Source organism: Lipotes vexillifer, unplaced genomic scaffold (assembly GCF_000442215.2).
Source record: "Lipotes vexillifer unplaced genomic scaffold, Lipotes_vexillifer_v1.1 scaffold1634, whole genome shotgun sequence".
Lineage (NCBI taxonomy): Eukaryota > Metazoa > Chordata > Mammalia > Artiodactyla > Lipotidae > Lipotes > Lipotes vexillifer.
The window spans coordinates 291,580-302,769 of record NW_006771542.1 but is presented as its reverse complement, the minus strand read 5'-3'; the positions used below and the strand labels follow the sequence as shown (position 1 = coordinate 302,769).

General features: G+C 58.3%; 1 protein-coding gene across 1 annotated transcript in view; it reads right to left on the bottom strand.

Annotated features, from left to right (window-relative positions):
* Nucleotides 1–1,512: 1,512 nt before the first annotated feature.
* SIDT2 (SID1 transmembrane family member 2) overlaps nucleotides 1,513–11,190 on the bottom strand; it is a 15,934-nt gene continuing 6,256 nt past the window's right edge. The window contains exons 11-26 of the mRNA XM_007446903.1: nucleotides 10,392–10,463; nucleotides 10,164–10,244; nucleotides 8,982–9,100; nucleotides 8,611–8,684; nucleotides 8,436–8,502; nucleotides 7,829–7,902; nucleotides 7,561–7,684; nucleotides 7,163–7,280; nucleotides 6,538–6,674; nucleotides 6,228–6,336; nucleotides 5,919–5,995; nucleotides 5,698–5,744; nucleotides 5,332–5,437; nucleotides 4,588–4,698; nucleotides 3,046–3,159; nucleotides 1,513–2,972 (exon numbers count right to left, since the gene is read on the bottom strand). Of these exons, the coding sequence (XP_007446965.1) occupies nucleotides 2,910–2,972; nucleotides 3,046–3,159; nucleotides 4,588–4,698; nucleotides 5,332–5,437; nucleotides 5,698–5,744; nucleotides 5,919–5,995; nucleotides 6,228–6,336; nucleotides 6,538–6,674; nucleotides 7,163–7,280; nucleotides 7,561–7,684; nucleotides 7,829–7,902; nucleotides 8,436–8,502; nucleotides 8,611–8,684; nucleotides 8,982–9,100; nucleotides 10,164–10,244; nucleotides 10,392–10,463 (1,493 nt within the window). The 3' untranslated portion in view covers nucleotides 1,513–2,909. The remainder of the gene's footprint in view (nucleotides 2,973–3,045; nucleotides 3,160–4,587; nucleotides 4,699–5,331; nucleotides 5,438–5,697; nucleotides 5,745–5,918; nucleotides 5,996–6,227; nucleotides 6,337–6,537; nucleotides 6,675–7,162; nucleotides 7,281–7,560; nucleotides 7,685–7,828; nucleotides 7,903–8,435; nucleotides 8,503–8,610; nucleotides 8,685–8,981; nucleotides 9,101–10,163; nucleotides 10,245–10,391; nucleotides 10,464–11,190) is intronic.

Below are 11,190 nucleotides of genomic sequence, written 5' to 3'. Positions count from 1 at the left end.
GAAAGAGGAAAGAGGCTGGGCCCCTCCCTGAGGTCTGTGGGGGGCTAAGCAGCCACGCTCTCCTCCAGGGGCCTTGGCTCCAGTGGCAGATAGGAACTCACCTTTACTGAGGACGGGCTACATACCGGGCGCTGCACATCTGCTCGTTTCGTACTCACAGCTGCATCGTGACAGCGAAACTACTATCCCATTTTACAAATGAGGAAACGAGGGCTCGGAGTGCATCTTACCCAAGGTCACGCGGTAAGTCTTGAGTGGCAGAACCTGGGCATCCCTGCCGACCCCGCCCCCGCCCCCCGCTCAGGTTGAGAGTTTACAGTTGGGGTGGGTCTTGAGTTCCACGCTTTAGTTGGGGATGGGATTTGAGGGTTCAGCAACAGCTCAGTTGACCCTGGCCCCATCCAGGGGGGCTCTAGGGCCTGATACACCAACACTGGGGTAGGAGGATCAGAGGCTGCTATCATCCCTCCCTCCCTTTTAAACAGTCCCTACCTACCCTGGAAAACAGACTGGACCCCATCACCCAGGAAGGAGACCTGCTCAAATCTTGCTTCGGGGGTGGTGGTGGGGTACCGGGAATGGATAGGAAGTGAAGAAAGGTGAGAGGCCTCCAGTGGGGTCTCTGGCCTGCCTGCTGTGGCACTACCCCATCCTAGGGCAGCCTGGCAGGGAGCGGCTAACACTCTCCACCACACACCTGGCACCACCAGGAGAGGGACGGCCGGGCCAGGCAATCTAGGGAGGGTCTGCCCACCACAGCCGCTCCCCACGCCAGAGCCTAGTGGCGCGAAGAGCTATATTGCCCCCCAGTGGCATCTGCAGGGAAGAGCATGGAGAGGAGCTGGGGATCGGCTAGAGAGGAGCCCAGACCTCCGGCTGTGTCCTGAACTCACCAGCTTCCCCGCCACCCGCCCCCTCCCACCCCCGCCCGCTCCCCATCTTGCCCTCCTTAGCCTGCGGAAATCTAAATCAACCTTCCAGGGTCATTTCAAATCTCCTTCCTCTTGGAGCCTGCATGTCATCCACATGCCCACTCTCCCACCATCCATCACCATCTGGTGTTTCCAGAGTACCACCTGTCCATTAAAGCAGGTCAGGGAGTACTGCCTGTGCCTGTGGCCTGCAGCCCGCCGAGCTGGGAGAGGCTCAGATCAGAAGTGAAGCTCGTCTGACTAGTGGGTGGGGACCAGGTGGGCAGAGGCTGCTGCCGTCTGCCAGGTAAGGGGAGACTCTTGGAGGTGAGATGGCACAGCTAAGGCTTTTTCACTACGCTATCCTCTCCACCCTCATGGCACCTGGCATGGAACAGGACCCTGGTCAATGTTGACTGAATCGATGCCGTTGCTCAAAGGAGAGAGAAAAACGTGAGGGCATCGAGGGGCTGCTATTCCCCATGGGACTGGGGCTTGGAAGAGAAAGGTAGACCAGAAGACCTGGGAAATGGGGGCGCCCCGCCCCACCCATCATTCTCAACATCTCCACCCAGAAAGAGGGAGCAAAGATGGGCCCAAGAACTGCATCTGGTTGTTTCTTTAATTGAATGCAGACTCATTCGTAGAAAACAGAAATGCAACCATAGCATGGAAACAGACATTAAACGGAGCTCTGAAAAAAGATCCAGACCCTCCCTCCTCCTCTCCCCAGCCCAAAGGAGAGCTACAAAAACAAGCTGAGGAGAATAAAACACATTCCCATCCCCAAGGCATAGGCCCGACCTGACCTCCCCCAACCTTGGCATCTAGAACAGACCAGGTAGGGCGCAGAGCAGCCAGGGGAACCAGAGCTGGGGCAACTCAGTGTAAACTCCAAGATTTCATATGTGTGCATGTGTGTGACTGACACAGAACTTGGCTGAAGACTGGACGGAAACTTAGAAGCCAGCCCTGGGTCCTAGAGTGAGGCTGGACCAGGGACACAGAGGGGAATGTCACGTCCCTTCCCTGAGCCCCTTTCAAAGATAGGCACTGGGGCTCCCGTGGCCGTGGAGGAGGCGGGCCGGGCTGGGCTCTTTGTATCTCCCCTGCTTCGCCTCTGGACATTCTTGGGCCGTGTCAATGGCACTGAAAGGCCCCCAACTGGGGCTTGGCAGGACTAAGGGCCTGGAAAGAAAAAGGAAGGGAAGGAAAGTGAGTTGCTTTTTCCCTCCAATCCTGGTGCCAACATCAGTCTGGGGGCTGACGGGATACCAAAGTGACCTCTGAATTCAGTCCTTCGATCAAAGGTGGTTCTGACAATGTGGGCTGACGCTCGTTGCTAAAGAGCCAGCCCTGAGCACAGGTCAGAGGTAGGAGGCAGCACTGCCTGGGACCCCTCGCAGGCCTTAGCACCAAAAGCCCAGCACCAGCTGGCCGGTCCTCCCCAAAATCCGACAGCCCCATCCATCCTGGCTGAGCTGAGTGGGCAGTGATGGCAGCCAGGTGCAGACCCAGGAGAAGTGGAGAGAACCCTGGTGCAGGACAGAGAATCAGGCCCCAGACCAGGGCCTTGGAGTGGAAGCTCGGGGAAGAAGAAAGGGCTTTGGGTCCCAGGCCAGGGGGGAGGGGAAGGATGGGCAGAATGCAAGGCATGAGATGGGCAGGCAACACTTCCCTCCTTTCTTCTGCAGATGACAAACAGAGAGCTGACGGACAGGGACCTGTGGAGGGCCCCAACACTGAGAAGAAAACAGCAATTTGGCCAACATCCAGGGTTTCAGGGGGGCAGGCCTCCTCCCCGGCAGAGGGCAGGAACAAGGCTCAAGGCCACCCTGTGACTGTCCCGGGCCAAGCCTGGGCTGGACCTCGCTGTCCCACGGCCACCTGGCACTGGGCAGCAGGGCTGGGACTCACGCCCCTGGCACTACGGAGGCTCTGGGCAGTGCGGCAGAGGAGCTAAGGGCCCAGTGAGAGAAGCAAGGGGCCCGGCTCCCACTAGAAGACGTAGATCTTGTCCCGCTGCACGGTGTCCAGGTCGTCGTCCAGTGTCAGCAACACCTGGAGGGCGGATGCAGAGTCAAGCACAGGAAAAGAGGCCACCTCCGCCTCCTCTCCAGCCTCCGCGACATACCAGGAATGACCCAAACATGGCGATGGAGGAGAGGAAGTGCCAGATGTCGTGGTCATCAAAGAAGTCGAGGAGGATGCAGTCCCGGTTGTGCTCCCTTGACTCTGCAGGGGTTTTCTGGGGTGGAACAGGGAGAGCTGCCTGCTGACACCGCCCAGCTCCCATCCCCTCCAGGCACTCTCCGTTCCCAGCCCCAGCCCCAGGCTGGAGAGCATCCTTTTTTTTTTTTTTTTTTTTTTTTTTTTTTTTTTTTTTTTTTTTTTTTTTTGCGGTACGCGGGCCTCTCACTGTCGTGGCCTCTCCCATTTGCGGAGCACAGGCTCCGGACGCGCAGGCTCAGCGGCCACGGCTCACGGGCCCAGCTGCTCCGCGGCTCGTGGGATCTTCCCGGACCGGGGCACGAATACGTGTCCCCTGCATCGGCAGGTGGACTCTCAACCCACGTCACCAGGGAAGCCCATGGAGAGCACCCTTTTTCAGGCTCACCCCTTGCCCTCATCTCCCACATCTAAGAATTGGCCTTTAGCTGCAAATTGCTCCCCGAGAGCACTGTCATGATTCCCTTGAAGGACTAGAAGGCCACCAAAGCCTCCTAACTCCGTTCCCTGCCTTGGACTCCGCCCCCGGCTCCAATCAGTCCTCCAGGGCTCCTCCCGGCTCACTTTCTCTCCAAAGCACTATTGTCAGGTCACACAGCCCCGCCCGAGGGCGACAGTAGCCAGGACCTATGGGCCATGACCCGAGGCCCTCGAGGTCCACCATTCTCTCCCCAACCTCCATCCAGCAAACACTGGCTGGACCTCACTCTGTGTCTGCGGGGGGCTGTCTGTGCCATATGCTGAGACCGCAGAGATGACCAAGAAAGCTCCGCAGTGCCCTCAAGGAGATCACAGTCTTTACCCGGCTCCCAAGCGAATGCAGTCACTGACCCCTAAGCTGCCTCTGCCTCGTTACTCAAGTCACAGCACCTCTGGGCCACAGGGCCCTTCCCCATCACCAGGGTCTCTAAAGGCCAAGAGCAAGCCCTGCCTCCTCTAAGCAGCTTTCCTGGACCTCCTAACTCACAGAAGCCTTTCTGTCCTCTGCCCTCCTACACATCCCCTACCTGCCTAGTCTATTACCCTTCATCTCATGTACCATATTGTAAAGAAAAGCCAGGAACTGACAGTCTCTCTCTTTCTGGAACTAGATTATAAGTGCTTCAAAGGCAGAGACGCTGCCAGACTTCATTCTGATCACAGCAGGTGCCCTACGAGGCAGAGGGAAGAGCCTGACATCTCTGGCTTCAAACCCCAGCTGTGCCACCACTGGCTGTGTGACCTTGGGCAGGTCACTGGGTCTCTCTGAGCGTCAACTGCCTCATAAGTAAAATGGGGATACTTCCACGTTGGCATGGTGAATGTTAGGAGGATTAAATGAGAAAGCAGCTGTGAAAGAGCACGGGCGATGCTCACAAACAATTTTTGAAAAGAGAACTGGCCGTTTGTGGGCTCACGATGAGCCTGTGGGCGACTCCCGTAGCCTCTTGGCAGGAGGACCACTCACCTGCCAGGTGCTGAGCCCCTGGAAGAAGAAGAAGAGTGCAAAGCCCCAGACCACCGAGGTGCAGAGGATGCAGAGCAGGGGAATGAGCTTGATCCTCTCCCCGCTCCGGAGCTGGGGGGGAGACGGGGAAGAGCAGCCTGAGGGCCCTGCCCCACTTCCTGGCCTGCCCTTGAAGCGCCTTCCCAGGCTTTCAGGATGGATGCTTTAGGAAGCCTTCCTGGATCCATCCCATCACCCTACACAGCTCAACTTGTCCCCACAGTAAGCAGCCTGGTGTCCTCACCCCTGAGGTCCACCCTGGCTGGGCCTCCATCCATGTGCCCAGAACCCTGTGCTGGGGGTGTGTATGGCCTGGGGGCTCCTCTCACGTTGGATGGCACGAGGGGCCCTTGGGAAGCACCTAGCCCTCGGAGGCCCAAGCCCAACACGGACTCAGCGAGCCCCACCTCCTCAACCCCTTCTCCACAGAACGGGGCTCTTGCCAGCTGTGGCCTCAAGTGCTACCAGTTCTGCGGGCCATACTTAGAATACAGAAGGGGCTCAGGAAACAGGTCTGAGGATATAGCTGGCTCCCAGGGAGTACGTGCAAGAGACTAGCCTCTCCCCTCCTCAAGACTCAGTAGCCTGGAGAGATGGACAGAAAAATTCTCACTCCCTCTTGGTGCTGCCCCAGGGACGCTGTGCCCATCTCCCTCCCCACAAAGCAGAGCAGCTGGCTGAGGGGGCTCAGCCATCCCCGCTCACCTTCATAATGATGTAGAAGGCAAAGTAAAGAAGCAGGTTGCAGATGCCAATGGCCAACAAGTAGGAGGCAAAATCATTGGGACGCATGATGAGCCCATAGGCAGCCCTGGCAGAAGGGAGGAAGAGCTGGTGAAGCAGGGGAGGAGCAAGGAAAGGGCTCCCCCTCCCCACTAACCCATGTTTTATGCGGATGTGGGGCTGAGTTCAGAGGCCCACAGAAGATTCTAGAACCCCAGGGGCCACACCTCTCTCTCCAGCCCCCATGTCTCATGCCCAAATTTGTCCATGGTCCCCACGGAAGCCCATGGCTGGCCAAGCACCAAGCTGCCCACCCAGCCTGGCTACACAGATGATGGCCAGACTCACAGCGACCAGTTGATAATGTTGCCCATAACCAGCAGCACCATGCGGTCCTGGAGGGAAGCAGAGACAGGGGAACTGAGAGACAGGGAGAGAAGTGGAGGGAGGCCCGTCAGAGGGTCCCCACCCCGCCCCTGGGCTCTCAGCTGCGCTCCAAGTGCCCCCCAGTGGAGGGAAGAGGAAGAGTGGAGATAGAGGAGGAGGGGCCCGGGGAGCTGGGCAGGTACCACGTAGAGAGGCCCGCTGCACTGCCGGATGCAGTCCGTGTAGAGCACGTGGAGAATGCGACGGCAGATCCCCGAGTCTGTAAGAAGGGAAGGTGCCGAAAGGCACGGGCACCCTTTTGTCCAGGCCCCTGGTCTGTGCCAGCTGAGAGGACCCAGGGCCTCTCGGGGGCACAGCTGTGCCAAGGCCTCATTGAATTCTGTACCCAGTGACTCCCCTGGGCCCCCTGTGAGAGGGCAGAACCCAAAAGTCTCCCGTGAGACCAGGTCCCCGAGGCCACCAACCCCAGCAGGCCCCAGGCGAGCGCTCACCCAGCTTCCAGCGGCCCATGTAATAGAGCTGTGTGCTGAGGAGCAGGGTGGCAATGATGTGAATGACCGAGAAGATGACCCAGAATGCTGTGTTCCCTTTGCCGAAGACCTATTGGGGCCACCAAAGGGAGGGCTGAGGAGAAAGCTGCTCCCCCGGCCCGCCCTTCCTCTGGGAGAGCTGGCTCCAAGCCCACCAGGCTGGGAGGGCACTTTAGGGAAGGAGCAGGGCTCTCTCCTGCAGGGGTGGACGGGGGTGTGTGCACACGTGTGCACCTTTCCTACGGGTGAGCAGAGCAGGCCAGGGCCTCACCACGCCCAGCACAGAGAAGAAAATGACGATGGCCAAGCAGGCATAGGCGCTGTAGGCACTGGCGTTGATGTCTGGGTGCCGCTTCTGGTACAGCTTCAGCATGCAGAGCCCCGCGATCATGTACATGAATGACGTGTCTAGGTGGAGGGACGTGGACGTGAGCTACGGAAACATCTGCAGAGCCCGGGCACGGAACCCCGGTCCCCACACCTCGTCACAGACACAGAACAAGCTGGTGGCGGGCTGGCGCTCGAACTGCAGCTCCTTAACTGTCCCTGCCACGCCCCACTGCCGCCCCACTGGCTGTCACCCACAGTCTGACTTCCCCTGACGACAAGGACAACTTAGTCTGAGCACTCTGAGATAGGGAACTGTATCTTAATTATCTTTGTTTTCTCAGTGCTTGCACATGCCTTTCCATAGGAAAGGCTTGACAGGTGCATGAAATAGCATCCAGACGCTTATTTTCTACAAGCCAGGATGTGTGTTCACACGGGTCCTCCAGCCCTGGAGTCTCCCACACGGCTGTATCTTGGGGATCCCAATCCCTGCGGGTGAGTGCGGATGGCAGACTCAGGCAGATTCCTGTTGAGGTTCAGCCCGGGAAGAGGGAGGCCCCGCTCACCAAACTGGAAATTGGTATAGTTGGGGCAGACGTGATAGCAAGCGCTAAGTAGCCCCTCCATCATCAGGGCCGTGCCCATGGCATAGAAGAGGCCAAAGTGTTTGGGGATCCCACATTCCTGTCGCAGAGAGAGAAGGGAAGGGAGAGATGAGGTAAGACGGGAAGGGAGGAAGGAAGAGGCCCTAAAGAGGGAGATCATGAGAAAGGAGTGGGATGGGGGGTAGAGTGGGTATTTAGCAAGGGCAGGGCCAGGCAGGGCTGGGCACAACAAAGCTGGGCAGGATAAGACTGGACAGGGCTGGGCAGGGCTGGGCAGGGCTGTGCAGGGCTGGGCAAGGTCCTGCCTGCTAGGAAGGGTCTGGGCCTGAGGCTTCAGCGGGCAGGCGAGCACTCCTCACCAGGGCGTAGAGGTCGTTGCGCAGCAGGGCCCGGTTGTGGTTGATCTCCCGCTGCAGGATGACCAGCAGGAAGAGCAGCCCCAGCAGGATGTACCCCAGGTTGCTGAGGATGTTGTTGAAAGCGCTGGAAGGGGCGACAGCGGGCACATTGCCTCGGCCTCATGCCCTGGCCACTTCCCCACCCGAGGCGGGCATTTGCAGAGCCCCTGCCCCTGCCCTGGTTCACCGTACGATGGGAAAAGGGGCCTCCTCCCAAGTGGATCCCCACCTGAGGTTGCCTAGAGGGTGGGCGCAGAGGAAGTTGTAGTAGCAGATGTCCTGGTTCCCTGTGACATTCACCACCTGCAGCGGGAGCAGGGAGGGGGCGCTGCTAAAGCGCCTCAGTCCACAGCCTGCACCACCACCAGTCACGTTCTGCAACGGATGGGAGGTGCCGCCACGGCCGGCACGTGTGCGCACGTGACACCAGCAAGCCCCACTTTTGGTAAAGTCACTGCCCCCCTCGCTAGGTGTGGCTGAAAACCCTGAGGCATGACCATGACGGAGGTTCTTGCCCCACAGTACAGAGAAGAGGGAAGGGAAACTGAGACTTACAAAGTCCCAGCACTTTTGTTTCGTAAATCCCCATGACCCGGGCATGCTGCCCCCATTTTGCAGATGAACCGACTGAGGCTCAGGGAGGTTGAGTGACTTGCTCAAGGCCACCCAGCTGGTAAGGCAGAGTTGGAATGGGAACCCGGGACCATGACCTAGGACCTGTGCTGGCTCCAAAGTCGCAGGCTGGGAGGCTCTGCACTGGGGCATTATCCCAGCCTGTGGCAGCTCCTCGAGGGCATTTAGCATGGGCCCTGGGGAGCCAGCCCCTGCCCGCTCACCGTCTGGTAGGTGATCACCAGCTGTACCACAGGAAGCGCATAGAAGACAGCAATGGTGGCAATGTTCCTGAGGAGTGGGAGGGCAGCGGTGAGGTGGCAGCACCGAGGAAGAACCCGAGAACCCACCACACCGTCCTGCCAATGACAGGAAGGCCGGCCTGCTCCGCCCACTCACCAGAAGTAGATCTGGTACTTTTTCCGCAGGACGCGTTTGTCCTTGCGCGCCAGGTCAGCCACGCAGAGGTATTGCTGGGGAGAAGCTGGAGTGAGCCCCCTGCCCCACTGCCCCAGAGAAGCCCCTGTAGCCCAGGTTAGAGGAGGACATGGGGGGGGCCTCCCTCCCTCATGCCAGAATTCCAGCGGGCCGGGTTCTGGGTGGTCCAGAGGGCTGGGAGCCGAGTCAACTTCCCCTGGAATCTGTGCCACCCCAGCCAAGCTCCTTCCCTTTGCTTTCATAACATGCCACCCAGTGGGGAGATACGCTGGGGCTGAACACACAAACTCCCTGGGAACCCGTGACCAGGGCCAGCCCACGTGGGGTCACACCTTGGTGCGAATGACATTCTTGTCTGAATCGATGTCGGCCAATGTGTCATAGTCATCCTCCTCCACGGAGCTCATGGAGTCCAGTCGTGGCCGGGTGCCCACAGGATCAAGGGAATGGTCTGGGGCAGAAAGGGGAGAAAGGTAACCTAGTGGGCACAGAACCCAAGGTCTGTCCCCACCCACCTGGGACAATTGTCACAATTACTAGGCAGTGGGAAGAGGCAAACTGTGGGCTCAGAGCGGGGTTAGAGGTGGGCTCAGGCCTGGGGAGGAGGTATCGGGTGCTCCTAAGTCCTTGAGGGCAACGAGAGTGGACTCTGCGAAGAGGCCACCAAACAGGGACCGCTCCAGCCCTGCCGCCTCACTGAGCTAGGCTTCCAGGCCAGGACACCGAGCAGACCCCGGGCCCCAGACACGAGCAGCAGGACTGAATTTGGCAGAAGTCATGCTGATTAGAAGATGCCCAGCTGTGTGGGTTCTGAGAAGACACTGCCTTGGCCCCCACTGGGTAAAGACCCAGTGGGCCCTGGGGTGCAGGCAAGGGTGAGAGGCTGCCTCCTCTCTAATCCTTTATCCTGTTCTTTTCTTGTGCCTTCGGAAGCTTCCTCCTGTAACCTTGCTGACCAAAGGCCCCTGGGGCCAGGACATGACACCCCGGCCCATGAGCCCCAGAAGGCCAGAGAGTGAGGTGCTGGGAAACACAACAGCCAACCAGAACATCTGGCCTGGGGGAGGCTGGGGTGCCAGCTTGCCAGCATCAGGGGCCAGTGCCTGCCTATCTCAAAAGACACACGAGCTAGCAATTATTGGCATTAGATGGGGAAGCCATGCACAAAGCATCTTTCTGGTCCTAGAGCCTTCTGGCTCCAGTCAACCGCCCTGGCAGGAGCTGATTGGTAGAGCAGCGCTCGCCCTCCCCACATCTACCCATGGCAATGCACAGCTGCCGCATCTGGCCAAAGGGGAGGCGCCGCTTGAACTGGTCGTGCCCTTCAAAGGAAAGGGAAAGTTACTGGGGAAGTGGGACCAAGGAGGAAGGGATGAGGGAGGAGAGGGGTGGGGAGACAGCAAGCCCTTCCCTGGTTCCAGCGTCTGGCAGAAGAGGCAACCGCCCACCGTCACGGTTCATGCAGCCAGCACCAGCCCTGCACCGCACAGCTCTGCCCCGCCTGGCCCACTCACTCTGGTAATTGTAGGAGAGGTCCCCAGGGCCTGCGCTGCCAACCAGACCGTCGGTGGATCCAGTGGAGCCGGAACCATTCTCTGTAGGGAATAGTAAATGGTGAGGCAGGCAGAAGAGACCTCAGGGCAGGGGACTCTGGACCTGTCTCCAGGGGCCACCGAGGAGGCCACCCTGGAGGTGGTGACCGGGCCGAGTGGGCAAGCATGCGCTCAGGTGCAGATGCGTACCAAAGGAGCCGTAGTTGTAGCCCTCGTATGGGGAGCTGCCAGGGAAGGAATCGGCCAGGACCCGAGGGTGACCTGCAACAAGAAGTCAGGGACCCCTTACATTATCTTCCTCATCTGCAGGGTGCTACCGGGCTAAAATGAGAATAATGTACTAGGAAATCTCTTGTACATATTACAGTAGTTTAGTATTTAGCATATTGATTAATATTCAAAGCCCTTTGTTACCATGAAAAATTAAATATCATAGAGTATATTGTGGTTATGTATGTATGTAATACACTTTAAAGGTTTTTCAACAGAAATGTTAAAACAAATTTGCAATGCTTAATTATTCTGTTTCTAAACATTCAATAAACTATAATTTATGAGTCATAAAAAAAAAAGAGAAAGAAAGAAAGAAGTCAAGGACCCCTTAGCCCTGGAAGCAGAGAGAGGCTGGAAGCCAGGGAGAAGAGGGGAGGAAGAATCCAAAGAGAGATGCAGAGGGGCCGTGGCGGCAGCAAAGAATAAGCACCTATACCAGCAAACACCTATCCCACCACCACCACCTGCCCCACTGGAAACTCTCAGCCCCCTCTTTCCTCCCTAGAAAGACAGCAAAGTCAAGGAATTGACCATCTAAGTTACCAGCAGCAAGGACAGACCAGCATTGGCCTGCCCGGGTCCCACCCAGACACCCCTCTACTTCCCCTCCCTCCCCACTCTGGACTCCAGCTCCTCTGCCCACAGCACCTGGAGCTTACCAAGGAGAGAAGCTGAGAGAGAAGGTCCCAAGCAGGAGGGAGGATAGAGAGAGGGG